General features: G+C 54.1%; 1 protein-coding gene across 3 annotated transcripts in view; it reads left to right on the top strand.

Annotated features, from left to right (window-relative positions):
• The window catches only part of BID (BH3 interacting domain death agonist), a 39,968-nt gene that overhangs the window by 21,041 nt on the left and 3,110 nt on the right, over positions 1-15,817 (top strand). The window contains exons 2-5 of one of the 3 annotated variants that reach the window (XM_003828293.6): positions 2,921-2,990; positions 9,059-9,269; positions 13,589-13,728; positions 14,849-15,061. In XM_003828293.6, coding sequence (XP_003828341.4) covers positions 2,921-2,990; positions 9,059-9,269; positions 13,589-13,728; positions 14,849-15,061 — 634 coding nt within the window. The remainder of the gene's footprint in view (positions 1-2,920; positions 2,991-9,058; positions 9,270-13,588; positions 13,729-14,848; positions 15,062-15,817) is intronic. The other 2 variants (XM_034948680.3, XM_034948681.3) reach the window with 2 other exon arrangements.

Below are 15,817 nucleotides of genomic sequence, written 5' to 3'. Positions count from 1 at the left end.
GCCGGGCGCGGTGGTTCACGCCTGTAATCCTAGCACTTTGGGAGGCCGAGGCGGGCAGATCATGAGGTCAGGAGATCAAGACCATCCTGGCTAACACGGTGAAACCCCGTCTCTACTAAAAATACAAAAAATTAGCCAGGCGTGGTGGCGAGCACCTGTAGTCCTAGCTACTCAGGAGGCTGAAGCAGGAGAATGGTGTGAACCCGGGAGGCGGAGCTTGCAGTGAGCCGAGATTGCGCCACTGCACTCCAGCCTGGGTGACAGAGCGAGACTCCATCTCAAAAAAAAAAAAAAAAGACAGACCGGGCGCGGTGGCTCATGCCTGTAATCCCAGCACTTCAGGAGGCCAAGACGGGCGGATCACGAGGTCAGGAGATCCAGACCATCCTGGCTAACACGGTGAAACCCCGTCTGTACGAAAAATACAAAAAGTTAGCCGGGCATGGTGGCAGGCACCTGTAGTCCCAGCTACTCGGGAGGCTGAGGCAGAAGAATCCCTGGAACCCGGGAGGTGGAGCATGCAGTGAGCCAAGATCATGCTACTGCACTCCAGCCTGGGTGACACGGTGAGACTCCGTCTCAAAAAAAAAAAAATGTCCCATTGGGGTACTCATCACAGCCCTGTCTTTAGTGGTGACAATGCTAAGCTATTCACATGCCCAACACTGGGGTTAGTGGTATTCACTGTGTATATGACACACCAGCATGGGTTAGTGGTATTCCTCCGTGATGTGACAACATCGGTATGGGTCAGTGGTATTCTGCTGTGTATGTGACACACCAGTTTGGATTAGTGGGCATTCTGCCGTGTATATGACACTGGTATGGGTTAGTGGTATCCGCTGTGTATATGAACACACTGGTATGGGACTTCGGCCCTGAGCACTAGTGACACTTTGAGCTGGATGAGTTGTAGGTTTGAGCTGATGAGCAGTGCCCCCACTGCTACCCGCTAGGTGCCAGGAGCACACCCCCCATAAATGTCTCCAGACAGCTCCAGATATTTCCTGGGTATCCAAGTCGCCCTGGCAGAGAAACACTGCATGAGACACAGCGTTAGGGTCTGGTGGGAGACTCACCACAGTGCCAAGGTGGCTGCAGTTTGCTTGTGACGTGGGCGTGTATCTGAGTGTGAAGGAAGCTGGTTTTTGTGAGCTGCCTCCCGAGCTCAGAGGTGACAGTGGGCACTTTCCCCACAGAGACCCCTGAAGTTGTTCCTTGGAGAACAAAGTGGTGAGGGGCGGGGATTCCAGACCTTGAGGCGGAAGCTAGGGTCTGGTCCACTGTTCTGTGGACTGGGCAGTGGCCCTGGGAGGTGCCGTGGCCTCTGCGGCCTGTTTCCTGGGGTGGGGTCTGTCTTGCGCTTTGTCTCTTGTGGGTGCAGACTCCCCTTCCTCTGCTGTGGAGCCGGCAGATGGCCCCGGAGCCGGATCCTGGCGCCTCCCTGTCCACACGCAGCTCAGTCATTTGCTCTTGGTCCCTTCCTATGAAATGCACGGCCACACACAGCCAGGGTTTCTCCTGGGCTCCCCAGAGGGAGAGTAGGGTGCAGCCTGCAACAGTGCAGGGTCCCCAGGCCTGTGTGAGCCCCCAGGTGGGGAGGTGGGTGATGCGCCTGTCAGTGCTGCCTCCTGCCACCTCACCTCCTCTCTGCCTGGGCACAGGCTTTCTCCTCTGTTTGCTTTTTATTTCCTATGTATTCAGGAACCATGTGAAATTGCCAATGCTTGGTTTTGTCCTACAAAATGGCCATTTCATTTGGTTCAACCTGATATTGTGTCTACACACACACATGCACACACACACACACACAGGCAAATACTTTTTAAAACAGGATTATTCTATTCACAGTGTTCTGTAGAAATTTGTGTTCAGTCTTTTTAAGACAGCTTACTGTACTGATGCCGCACAGATCTTTTTTTTTTTTCGAGACAGGGTTTCACTCTCGCCCAGGCCGGAGTGCAGTGGTGCAATCTCCGCTCACTGCAGCCTCCACCTCCTGGGTGTAAGTGATCCTCCTGCTTCAGCCCCCCAAATAGCTGGGCCCACAGGGCTTGCATCACCACACCTGGCTAATTTTGTATTTTTGTAGAGATGGGGTTTCGCCATGTTGGCCAGACTGGTCATTCTTTTTGAGATGGAGTCTCGCTCTGTTGCCCAGGCTGGAGTGCAGTGGCGTGATCTCAGCTTACTGCAACCTCTGCCTCCCAAGTTCATGCCATTCTCCTGCCTCAGCCTCCCGAGTAGCTGGGACTACAGGCGCCCGCCACCATGCCCGGCTAATTTTTTGTATTTTTAGTAGAGACAGGGTTTCACCGTATTAGCCAGGGTGGTCTTGATCTCCTGACCTCATGATCCACCTGCCTCGGCCTCCCAAAGTGCTGGGATTACAGGCGTGAGCCACCAAGCCCGGCCTAATTTTTTCTATTTTTAATAGAGACGGGATTTCACCACGTGGCCAGGCTGGTCTTGAACTGACCTCAAGTGATCCTCCTGCCTCGGCCTCCCAAAGTGCTGGGATTACAGGCATGAGCTACTGCGTCCAGCCGGAAGATTTAATTTTTTAATTGTCAAATCCATTCTCTCTCTATATAAACATTTTACATTTTATGATAATAAAATAATTTGTGAGCCCACAGCCCCGTTTCCCTGATGCCTGAGGTCTTCCTGGGGCGGCATGGGAGGGCTGAATTCAGGTGCGGGGTCGGCCCCAGGGCACTGAGCGCCTGGGTGAGTATCTGGAATGAGGAAAACAAAGCTTGGCTCCCGCCAAGGAGAAAGAAACTCAGGATGCGCTGCTCAGGCCAGGACCTCGGCTCAGCCGCCATTTCTGGAGCACAGGCCAGCTTCGTCGTCCTCCCGAGGGGTCCTGACCAGGGCTTCCCAGGAGCAGCCGCCCACTCTGTGTGTCCCTTTCCAGGTCGCCACTGGGACACTGTGAACCAGGAGTGAGTCGGAGCTGCCGCGCTGCCCAGGCCATGGACTGTGAGGTCAGAGGCCAGATCCCCTGCGGGTGCCTTGTGGGGGGCGGGGTCGAGGGGTAAGGGCCTGCGTGTCGCCCACCACGCATCCCTGAGGGCTGAGGCTGAGCCCGCCTGGCCCTTACCACAGCTCGGCACAGACGAATCCCGCCCAGCCCCTTCACTGAAGCAGGTGGGAGCCGGGAAGTCCTACCTTTCCCTGTCCTGCGCCTTCCTCGCACTCCGCTTGTGGGGCTAACTGCAAGGGCGAGGGGGCTTTTGGTTTAAGACCATTTAACGGCCATAGGCTGTGGGTCCCAGCACTTTGGGAGGCCAAGGCAGGAGGATTCCTTGAGGCCAGGAGGTCGAGGCTACAGTGAGCTGTGATTGTGCCAGTGCACTGCAGCCCTGTCCAAACAAACAAACACGAAAGAGATTTAAGAAGAAGAAAGTGGGCATTAGATAAGCACTTCATATAATTCTCTCAACTGTAAAAGCAAGACAATACTTATCTTGTCTAACCCATGCCATTGCTATGAGGAGCAAATAAATCAATAAAGGTCAAATAAAAGTACTGTAAACTGTAAGGTGTTTCAAAAATTTTTAACCCACTGGATTTAAATTTCCCTTCATAGCTGGGCGAGGTGGCTTAGGCACATAATCCCAGTGACTTGGGAGGCAGAAGCGAGAGGATTGCTTGAAGCCAGGAGTTTGATTGAGACAAACCTGGGCAACATAGTAAGACCCCGTCTTTATAAAGATAAAAGCGGTGGAGTTCTGGGAGGGGAGCCCGGAGCCCCCGCCTTCAGCAGGACGCTCCCTGGATGCTTCCTTGTCTCTCCTTCCCTTTAAATGGTCTGGGGAGAGAAAAATCACAGCACACGGGTGCTCTCTCCCACCCGCTGCATCAGATCCTCCTCCCCTCCCTCCTTCCGAATTCTGCAGCCTCTGGGCACCTCACGCTGTCCTGGCAGCCTCTGGGAAGGCATCTGCGAAGTCTAATGCCTTGGCACTTAGTGACTGTGTCGCAGTTCCTGAGCATGGAGAGCACCCGGCACCCAGGAGGTTCTCAAGCTGCCCCTACTGGGGGTCCTTTCCAAAGGTGGGGATGGTGTGGATTTCAGCGTGGTGGCTGGAGGGCTGAGGCAGTGGCTCGAGTTTGATGTTAGTTACATAAACAGAGGAGATTGCAGGAGCTCCCCCGGCCCTGATCCAGGCTTGTTGTCAGTGTCCAAAAGACCACTCTGGGTGCCACTGTCCCTTCCCACCTGCCGCTGCTGTTCCGGCTTCGCGCTCTGGCGGCCTCCGCAGGTAGAACACCACCGTCACCCGCGCAGCGCCCTGACTCGCCGGAGGAGGCGCCTGCCCTCCCGCCCGCCTCTCCCCGGCCCCCCTCAGTGAGGGAGGGTGGACGCCGCCACTCCCCTTTCTTGCCTTCGGAGTGAGGAAGCGGAGGCAGCAGTAAGGCAGCCCGCCCAGGGCCACAGAGCTGGGGTCACAGCGAAACACTCCGAAACTTTCTTTTCAATTATAGGGTTCAGCCTTTTTTCCCATCATAACTTTAATTCTGTGTAGATACTTCTATTTTTTATTTTTATTTTTTTTTGAGATTGAGTCTCTGTGTCGCCCAGCCTGGAGTGCAGTGGCACGATCTCCGCTCACTGCAAGCTCCTCCTCCCGGGTTCAGGCCATTCTCCTGCCTCAGCCTCCTGAGTAGCTGGGACTACAGGCACCCGCCACCACGCCCGGCTTATTTTTTGCATCTTAGTAAAGACGGGGTTTCACCGTGTTAGCCAGGATGGTCTCGATCTCCTGACCTCGTGATCTGCCCGTCTCGGCCTCCCAAAGTGCTGGGATTACAGATGTGAGCCACCGTGCCCGGCCTTATTATTATTATTTTTTTGAGACGCAGTCTTGCTCTGTCGCCCTGGCTGGAGTGCAGTGATGTGATCTCCGCTCACTGCAAGCTCCGCCTCCCAAGTTCATGCCATTCTCCTGCCTCAGCCTCCCGAGTAGCTGGGACTACAGGCGCCCACCACCACGCCCGGCTAATTTTTTATATTTTAGTAAAGACGGGGTTTCACCGTGTTAGCCAGGATGGTCTCGATCTCCTGACCTCGTGATCTGCCCGCCTCGGCCTCCCATAGTGCTGGGATTGCAGGCGTGAGCCACTGCACCTGGCTAATTTTTGTATTTTTAGTAGAGATGGGGTTTCACCATGTTGCCCAGGATGTTCTCGACCTCTTGACCTCATGATCCGCCCGCCTCGGCTTCCCAAAGTGCTGGGATTACAGGCGTGAGCCACCGCGCCCGGCCAGCACCATCTTTTCCTTTCCGCTGGAACTGATCTTATTATTTTTGCCTCCATTAGATCATTTTCGTAACATGTCTTGCAGGATTTACTGTCTTGATCATTTCTCTTAACATATTTTTTTCCTGTGATCTAAAAAGATAAAAAACTATCAATTCTTTTATCAAAAGTGGATCTAGAGGCTGAGCATGGTGGCTCACGCCAGTAATCCCAGCACTTTGGGAGGCCAAGGTGGGCAGATCACCTGAGGTCAAGAGCTCCAGACCAGCCTGGCCAACATGGTGAAGCCCCATCTTTACTAAAAATACAAAAATTAGCCAGGCGTGGTGGCACGTGCCTGTAACCCCAGCTACTTGGGAGGCTGAGGCAGGAGAATCCGTTGAACCTGGGAGGCAGAGGTTGCAGTGAGCTGAGATGGCACCATTGTACTCCAGCCTGGGCAACAGAGTGAGACTCTGTCTCCAAAAACAAAGTGGATCTAGAAGATCAAAAAAGGGCATGGTTCCATATTGGCACAGCACAAGCTCTATTCTTGGAATTAAATGGCATCCATCTTCCGAGCCCACTCCTGTCCTGCAGGGCCGGCCCAGCCTGTCCCTGAGGCACTGGTCCAGACAGGAGCCTGTCCACACAGCTGTCCACTCAGTGGGCCCAGTGCTTGGCTTCACGGTCACTTGCGGCACCTAGACCTCCTCTGGCAGGTGCCATTCTTTCCTCTCCCTCCCTGCCGCCTCGAGTCTTTATTTTCTGTGGGATCTTGAGTTTGATAACCTGACCTGCCGTGGTGGCAGCGCCGCTCTGTGTCCAGATTCTGGATGCCAATTTACCAAGCGCAGGTCAAAAATAAGTCCTTGGGCAGCGGCTGCCTGCGTTAGCTTCTTGGGGCTGCTGAAGGCGGTTCCAAGCAGGAGAGTGGCTTTAAACAACAGATGCGGATCCCCTCCCGGTTCTAGAGGCCCAAAGGCTGGAATCCCATGTTGCCCGGCTGCTTCCTTCTGGGGCGCTCTCCCGGCTCCTGTGGCTGCCTCTGTCTTCACATGGCGTCCTCTCTGTGTGTCTCTGCTTAAATCTCCCTCTCCTTTCTCTTACAAAGACACCAGTCATTGGATTTAGGGCCCACCCTAATCCAATATGAACTCATCTTAACTTGATTACATCTGTAAAAACCTTATTTTCAAATAAGGTCACATTGACAGGTACTTGGGGTTAGGACTTGCGCTTTTCTTTTTGGGTGACACAGCTTAGCCCAGCACTAACTGTGTCACCAGGACTGTCGCTTGAGGCAGGAATGAAGCACATCCTGTTTGTAAGCTGTCTTGTGCCATGCGGCTGCTCCGTACAAGAATTGTTAGGAATTGATGCAGTGGAATTTTGCATACAATTTTTCCTCTCTTCAGAAACAACTTTGGAGAAGTAAAGGCTGAATAGCAATACACAAGCACCTTATTTTATTTTATTTTAGATTCAGGGGCACGTGTACATGTTTGTCACATGGGAATATTGTGCACTGGTGGGGACTGGGCTTCCGGTATCGCACGGAGAGGGACTCTTTCTGCGCTCCCCCGCCCCCGCCTCCCTACTGTAAAGTGCCCGGTGCCTGCTCTCTCCATCTTCGTGTCCATGGGCACCCATTGTTTAGCTCCCACTTATAAGTGAGAACAGTCAGTATTTGATTTTCTGTTTCTGAGTTAGTTCACTTAGGGTAATGGCCTCTAGCTCCATCCGTGTTGCTGCAGAGGACATGATTTTATTCTTTTTTATGGCTGCAGCAATACACAAGCTCCTTATTTTTATTTATTTATTTATTTATTTTTGTTGTTTGTTTGTTTGTTTTGAGACGGAGTCTGGCTCTCGTCCCCCAGGCTGGAGTGCAATGGCGCGATCTTGGCTCATTGCAACCTCCACCTCCCGGGTTCAAGCGATTCTCCTGCCTCAGCCTCCCAGGTAGCTGGGACTACAGACTCCCGCCACCATGCCCGGCTAATTTTTGTATTTTTAGTAGAGACAAGGTTTCATCATGTTGGCCAGGCTGGTCTCAAACTCCTGACTTCGTGATCCGCCCGCCTCGGCCTCCCAAAGTGCTGGGATTACAGGCGTGAGCCACCGCGCCCGGCCAAGCTCCTTATTTTAAGCATTTTTTTTTTCTTTTTTGAGACAGGGTTTCACTTTGTCACCCAGGTTGGAGTGCAGTGGTGTGATCATGGCTCATTGCAGCCTCAAACTTCTGGGCTCAAGTGACCTTCCCGCCTCAGTCTCATGAGTAGCTGGGACTGCAGGTGCATGCCACCTTGGCTAATTTTTATTTTTTGTAGAGATGGGGGTCTTGTTGCCAGGCTGGTCTCAAATTCCCGGGCTCAAACGATCCTCCTGCCTCTGCCTCCCAGAGTGCCGGGATTACAGGCATCACCTAGCAAAGCATTAAAACAATTTGCTGCCGGGCGCAGTAGGTCACACCTGTAATCCCAGCACTTTGAGAGGCCAAGGAGTTGGGGGGAGTTGGGGGGCGGGCGGATCACGAGGTCGGGAGTTCGAGACCAGCCTGACCAACATGGTGAAACCTCGTCTCTACTAAAAATACAAAAATTAGCCGGGCGTGGTGATGCACACCTGTAATCCCAGCTACTCAGGAAGCTGAGGCAGGAGAATCATTTGAACCCAGGAGGCGGAGGTTGTAGTGAGCCGAGATCACACCACTGCACTCCAGCCTGGGTGACAGAGCGAGACTCCATCTCAAAACAAAAACAAAAACAAAAAAACAATTTGCCTTGTAAGAACTGTCCTCTAAAAGTTTTTGGTTTTTCTAATGAAAACTATTATCGACTTAGAGAATAGAAATAAATTTCTGCCTACACTTCCATCTTCCCTCCCACCCTTCTCTGGCAGCCCAGGAGGTCTTTTTGTGTGAACCTGCACAGATCTCAGCGTCCCCGCCCTTCTTTGTATTTTGTTCTCTCTTCCACCTTAGGTCTTTCTCTGGTCTGGGCACACCCAGCTGCAGGGTTCACCTTTGCCTGTAAGAATACAGCCCCCAAACACAGTCAGTACCCCAAGAACAGTCCCTGCCATCTCTGGCGGCACAGACGCTGGCCAAGCTGCAGCTGCCAGTGCTGCCCAGGGAGCTGGAGAGCTGTCGGCCAAGAGCCCAGCCCCTCTGGGTAGAGCAGGAGCCAGCGCCACCACTCCCTGTGGGGTTCGGATTAAGGACACACCCACCCAAAGTAAACCAAGCTTGGCCAAAGGCAGGTGCCCAGCTGTGGTCACCACTCCGCAGTAGTTACTGAAAATCTTCCATCTGCCCAATACCCTCCTGAGCCCGTGAAGGAGATGAGCAGAAAGAGCCTCCGCCTGTTGGAAGCACAGCCAGGAAAGGTGGGCTCAGATTGCTGAAGCCTGCAGGGGAACTTGAAGAAAGCGTGCAAGCACAGGATGGCGGATGATGCCCACATGACACTCGCTCAGCTCCCCGGAACAGCCTGTGGCCTTCTCACCCAGTGGGAAGCTCCCCAGCCGCGTGTTTCAGGAGGTCCAGCAGATTCCTCTGCAGAGGAATCCCTTTCTGCAGAGTCGGGGCGCGCTCCCTGCCATCTACGGGCGGTGCTGCTTAAAGCTGTGGCTGCAGACCTTGCCTCTGCCTGTTGAGACCTCCTGCAGGGCCCTCCAGCCCACAGGGTCCCTCAGCTCTCTGGGACCTGTGAGGCTCTTTGGGCCAGCTGCAACTGGAGCTCTTTGCAGGAGGGGCCTCTGGCCTGGCTGAAGTCCCCTCTTCCTGACTCCCCTTTCCCCTCAGGTCAACAACGGTTCCGGCCTCAGGGATGAGTGCATCACAAACCTACTGGTGTTTGGCTTCCTCCAAAGCTGCTCTGACAACAGCTTCCGCAGAGAGCTGGATGCACTGGGCCACGAGCTGCCAGTGCTGGCTCCCCAGTGGGAGGGCTACGATGAGCTGCAGACTGACGGCAACCGCAGCAGCCACTCCCGCTTGGGAAGAATAGAGGCAGGTAGGCGGCCGGCCCCACCTCCTTCTCCAAAGCTGGGCTTTTCTGTCGCCAGTAACATTCAGGGAGCCTCAGGGCTGGAAGGGACCCCCGGGGCTCACTCTGCCTCTGCAGTTTCAGCTGCCACGTACGCTGGTATCACTTAATCACTTGACTGGTCTCTACTTGATTCCCTCCAGTGCTGCTGAACTCACTGCCTACCATTTTTGGGTGACTCTGTTAGAAAGTTCTTCCTTTCTGTTGAGCCAGAATCCCATGTACTGGTCTTGAGTCCCTTGTCTGGACCAACATAGAATGGTGTTTTTATCCAATTTTCCAAATGTGATTCTGATACAAAGATTGCAGACCACTTGTCTGGATTATATAACCCAAGGGGTTCTCACACTTGGCCTTGTATCGTTTCAAGGACCTGGAGCTTCAAATGCTGGTGCCTGCGTCTCACCTCCAGAGATTCTGATTGGTTGGTCTGGGCATTGCTGGGTCTGGGCAAAGCCCCCAGGTGGCACTACCGGTGCGGCCCCTGCCTCCCCAAGCAGGCCTGGGTGACTGTCCCATTGACTGAGGCCCACTGGTTTCACAGTGACTTTTGCACTGTCTATACCTGACATATTTCCTTTCATGCATTATGCTCCGTGATTACCTATAAAAGAACACAGAAGTATTTGGAACCTCATTTCCAGATGAGGAAACCCAGGTCCAGCAAAGGGTAAATGACTAGCTCCAGATCACACAGCTTGTGGCCATGTTACCACTGGGACATGGGGCCAGGCCCCTTCTTGAGGTGGGGCTCAGCCGCCCTCCCACTGTAGGGCACTGACTCCAGGTCACCATGGTTTCCAGACTGTTCACCTTTCCTGTTGCTGATCCCTGCGCTCTCCTCCAGCCTCCAGCTCCACTCTCCTTTGCCAAGGGGCTGCTTCTGCAGACAGGGGCTGTCCCGAGTGGAGGCTGGGGGCGAGTCGAGGCTCACCCACTTCCAGATCCGGCCCTGCGACGCTGGCTTTCAGTAGTGTGCACATTGGAATTACACGAGAAACCTTTTCCAAATGCAGGCCTTGGGCCCTACTCCAGCTGCCTGCATCAGGCTGTTTTAGGGCGGGAGACTGCCCAGAGGATTCTGACGCAGGTAGAATCCCTGCCCTGAAAGCCTGCAGGGATCCCCGGACCCTGGTCCAGGCCTTCCGAGCTCAAGGGTTGCGCTGCCCTCTGGTGGCTGTGGGGGAGACCAACAGCTGACTCAGCCTTCTGCCTCCCACCTGTCTTAGATCAGGTGCTTGAGGACGTGGCTGGAGTTCCCCACTAGACCAGGGTGAGGGTGGGGGTGGGGGGTGGGGGGAGGTGTCTGAGAATGTCTCTGCCTTCTAATCCAGCCAGCATATCTTCTGGCTCGCCCTGAACTGAGGAGAAACCCCAGATCCCTTTGGGAAGGTCCAGGAAGGGCAGGAGTGGACGGGCACAGCTCTGCTGTCAGCACTGCTGTGGGGGCGACTGTAGCCCCAGTCTGCCCTGGTGTTTTTCTCTCGCTCTTCTCCATGCCGGCCTTTGCCTCTAGACTGAGAAACCGGGGTTGATTCAAGTGGCACCTGCAAAAGTGATCGTGGCAGTTCACTTAGCCTGCAGGTGACAGGGACTGTGAATCTAGTCCCTGGCGAGCCTGGAAAGAGGGGCAAGGTAGAGGCTCTGGCTGCCGGGTTTTCTTTGGTGAGTCCGTTCACTCGGCTGGACACAGACGGATCAGGAAAGATTCCTGTTGCTACTCGGCTGGTGGCCAGAGGGAGAGAGGACGTGTTCGTAACTGAAGCAAGGTGGATAAGCTTTGGGAACGAGCGAGGCACAGATTCGGTGCTGGGGGAGTGATGAGGTGCTGGAGGAGCTGGGTGCTCTGCTCTGCAGGGAATCAGGAAAACTTTGGGGCTGCAGCTCCAATTGAGCTGGGCCTTGGGGGTTGGGTATGTTTGGTTCCTTGGAAACTGGGAAGAGGGAATGGCCATCTTTTAAGCAAAAGCCCAGCGGCTATAAACGCTACAGTGAGGCTGGGTGCAGTGGTTCACGCCTGTAATCCCAGCACTTTGGGAGGCCAAGGCAGGTGGATCATGAGGTCAGGAGTTCAAGACCACCCTAGCCAAGATGGTGAAACCCCGTCTCTACTAAAAAAAAAATATAAAAATTAGCCAGGCGGGGTGGCGGGCGCCTGTAATCCCAGCTACTTGAGAGGCTGAGGTAGAGAATTGTTTGAACCCGGGAAGCGGAGGTTGCAGTGAGCTGAGATTGTACCACTGCACTCCAGCTTGGGGAACAGAGTGAGACTATGTCTCGAAAAAAAAAAAGAAAAAAAAAAAAGCTACAGTGAGTAGTTGAGTTTGCCTAGGAAGCGTGGAAGTTAAGTCAGACGTACTTTCAGGCTGGGTCATGACTTGTCACTTAAGCAGAGATGAGCACTTGAGAGGTTTTGAAGAGAAGTGATGTGGCAGCCTTACTGCATGTTCCATGGACAGACTCCAGGGAGGCCGTGAAACCCCCAGAGCACAGCTTCTAAGAACGTGCCCACTCCTTAGCACCTCACTTCTCCCAACCCTGCCCTGCTCTGAGGTCTGTGCTGTGAAGGTGGCCGAGTAGACTGGACGGCAGGGAGTGGGGCTGTCATCATCAGATGAGAGCTAAGGGGACCCCCACCAGGGTGGCGGCAATGGCAGAGGGTAGGCAAAACGCTTGTATTTGCAACATAAGGTGAGATTTGACAGCTGACTGAGGGTGGAAGCAGCAGCCAAAACCAAAAAAGCCAGAGGGAAGTTGCAAGCACAGAAAAAATAGAAGATTTAATGGAAGAAATAACAATAGCTGGCATCTATTGAACACTTACTGGGAGCTAGGTACGGGGCCCATTCATTCATTCATGCAATTAAAACTTTTTTTAAGAAACGGGGTCTTGCTCTGTTGCCCAGGCTGGAGTGCAGTGGTGTGATCACAGCTCACTGCAGCCTTGAATTCCTGGCCTCAAGGAGTCCTCCCACCTCAGCCTCCTGTGTAGCTGGGATTATAGGTACGTGTGGTACACCTGGCTCCCTTTAAAAGTTTTTTGTAGAGGCAGGGCACAGTGGCTCACACCTGTAATCCCAGCACTTTGGGAGGCCAAGGCAGGAGGATCACAAGGTCAGGAGTTCGAGACCAGCCTGACCAACATGGTGAAACCCGTCTCTACTTAAAATACAAAAATTAGCCGGGTGTGGTGGCGGGCGCCTGTAATCCCAGCTACTCAGGAGGCTGAAGCATGAGACTTGCTTGAACCCAGGAGGCGAAGGTTGCAGTGAGCCGAGATAGCACCACTGCACTCCAGCCTGGGTGACAGAACAAGACTCCGTCTCAAAAAAAAAAAAAAGTTTCTTGTAGAGGCGGGGCCTTGCTTTGTTGCTGGTGCAATCACGGCTCACTGCATCCTCTAACTCCTGGCCTTAAGCAATCTTCTGTCCTCAGCCTCCCAAAGCACTGGGATTACAGGCATGCATGACCACACCTGGTCCCTGCCATTGTTTATTGAGCACCTACTGAGTGCCATGTATTAAGTGCTGGGTATTTGTCAGTGGACAAAACAGATTAAAAAAATCACAGCCCTTAGGGAGCTTACCCTCTGGCAGGGGCGTCAGACAATAACACAGCAAGTGCTGAGGAAGAAACGGAGGCGGCAGGGAGCGTGGCAGTTGAGCGTGGCCTTCATGGAGCTGCGACAGTGGTACTCGGGCAGGGGCAGCATGGAGGCTGTGCGCCAGAGGAGGAGGACTGAGGGGCAAGGGGGAGAGCTCTGGTTGGAAAGGCAGGGGAGATTCTCCAGGGCCTTGCCGGTGCCAGTGACAACTGGGGTTTTCCTGAGACGGGACTGCGAGGAATGGGGGCTCTCAGGCTTGAAAGGGCAAAGGTGGGTCTGGGATGCCGTCTGCCCACAGGGCCCCTTCCCCAGTGGCTGCCCAGGCCAAGGCCAACCCTGTTGGGTTGTGTGGTGTGAGCCATGAAGCCGCTGCCAGGCTTGTACCTCAGGCGTGGTCGTGATGCCCCAGCTTCACCGGCCCTGCCTGTGGGGACGTGGTGCCTGTGTGTGGGAGCCTGGGCCTCAGCCGAGGCCCTGAGCTCTGGCACTGCCCAGAACCCAGCTCAGCGCTGGTACTCAGCCCGCCCGCTGTGGCCCTGGTGGAGTGGAGCACGTGCCCAGTGGGGGCTGGCCTTGTCCCATCACGGACCTATCCTTTCCCGGGGCAGGGTGGTGTGGGAGAGGGTATCAGGGACATTTTCTGAGTCTGCTCTCTCTCTGCCGCCCCTGCCTGAACACACAGATTCTGAAAGTCAAGAAGACATCATCCGGAATATTGCCAGGCACCTCGCCCAGGTCGGGGACAGCATGGACCGTAGCATCCCTCCGGGCCTGGTGAACGGCCTGGCCCTGCAGCTCAGGAACACCAGCCGGTCGGAGGAGGTGAGTGAGGGCCTGAGGACCACGTGGGCGGGCAAGTGAGCCAAGGGGGCCTGTCCCCTGCCTCTCACCAGGCAGCCCACTGTCCCGTGAGGCCACTCAACTCGTGACTGTCTGGTCCAGAACTCTGACGAAGTAACTGGACGTAGGGCATGGTTCATTGCCTTGCAGAAGATTTCAGCTGGTTGACATCGAGGAAACCTGAACCTTAAATCAGAGTAAAGAGTTTGGGGTAAAAGCCTCTAAAAGATGAACGAAGCATGTTTGGCCAACAGAAGAAACAGACGCTTCCTTTGGTTGTAGGGAGTTTAATAATGGTGCCAGTGAGAACCGTAAGCCCTGGGAGTGGTGCCTGCTGCTCTGCTGAGCTCCTTGGTTGGAACCCACACAACTTTCTGAGCTCTACCATCTGCTTGGCACTGTTGGGGATACAAGATTGGTCCGGGGCACTGTGTCCCCAGAACACTTAGCAGAAAGAACTACATCCTCCCAACTGCCAAATGCAGGCCTGTAGCGATAGGAGCTGAGAGGAGAGAAAGTTCCACTTTTTCGACTCTACCAGCTGAAAATGCAGGCGTCCTCACCTCCTAGAAATCCAATCATGCTTCTGTTCAGTGGGGCCAGCCTGTGATGTCCCAGCAGCTGCCTAGAACGCAGGAGTGGCTGGCGCACTCCCATGTAACTCTGCATGTGCGCCGACTGCCTGACGGTCCTTGCCAGCCTCGTAGTCTGTGTCTAGTGTCCCCCAGGAACCCCCTTCCTCCTGTCCATTCAGCTAGGTCTGCACCAATAAAATGGGCCTAAGGTGTCGCAGGTGGTCACTAGTTCTGGACTCGAAGTGCCTTGGGCGCAGGGATGACCCAGGCTTCTTGTATCCCATCACCGTCTAACAGTGGGCACAAGGGCTCACCACACATGTGTTTGCTTACCGAGCCCCCTGCAGGGAGTGATCGCAGTCTTCCCTTTCCATTGCCTCTCAGAACTCAACTGTTTCTCATTCTTTCCGCCCAGCAGCCCTGGATACTTAATAAATACTTTGAAGTGCTTCTTCATACTGGGGACTGTCTTTCCTTTGAGAGGGAAGAGTATTAGTAAACCAGGTTCTGTGTGCCCCTCTGTGCAGGACCGGAACAGGGACCTGGCCACTGCCCTGGAGCAGCTGCTGCAGGCCTACCCTAGAGACATGGAGAAGGAGAAGACCATGCTGGTGCTGGCCCTGCTGCTGGCCAAGAAGGTGGCCAGTCACACGCCGTCCTTGCTCCGTGATGTCTTTCACACAACAGTGAATTTTATTAACCAGAACCTACGCACCTACGTGAGGAGCTTAGCCAGAAATGTAAGAACCCTTGAGGTCAGCTCCTTCCCTGCCTGCCGCCCATGCCCTTTTCTCTGGAAGGTTGAGAAGCCCAGCGGGGCCCCTGCCTTTGATGCCAGCACAAGGGTTACAGGCTGTCCTGCTCAGGTTTGGTTTTGCTGTTGTGAGCTAGAAAGCTGTGTGTAAAGGTGACGAAGAGCACCCAGAGTCCTTTGGAGCTTTAGCAGCTTACTATTGGAGACATGCTCCATTCAGAGGGGTGGCAAAGGCTCAAGTCACACTCCTGGTGGGGTCCTCAAGGCACAAGCAGGTACAGAGTGGAAGGAAGGGGCTGGAGGGCTCACAATGAGCTTTTCAGACCTCTCACCTTGCCATAAAAAATAAAAGTGTAATGTGGCCGGTGCGGTGGCTCATGCCTGTGATCCCAGCGCTCTGGGAGGCCAAGGCAGGTGGATCACCTGAGGTCAGGAGTTCCAGACCAGCCTGGCCAACAGGGTGAAAGCCCGTCTCTACTAAAATACAAAAATTAGCCGGGCATGGTGGCGCACACCTGTAGTCTCAGCTACTCAGGAGGCTGAGGCAGGAGAACTGCTTGAACCCTGGAGGCAGAGGTTGCAGTGAACTGAGATCGCACCACTGCACTTTAGCCTGGGCGACAAAGCAAGACTCCATCTCAAAAAAAAGGTGTAATGTGAATCAAAACGAGTAGTCAAAAAAGGGGGGGAACTGTCTGAAATCTTTTCCAGAGCACATCTGTCCCATAACCAGGTATTACAA

This window comes from Pan paniscus, chromosome 23 (assembly GCF_029289425.2).
Source record: "Pan paniscus chromosome 23, NHGRI_mPanPan1-v2.0_pri, whole genome shotgun sequence".
NCBI classification, from domain to species: Eukaryota; Metazoa; Chordata; class Mammalia; order Primates; family Hominidae; genus Pan; species Pan paniscus.
Note: the sequence above shows the minus strand (reverse complement) of the source record. Positions and strands in the feature narration are given on the sequence as shown.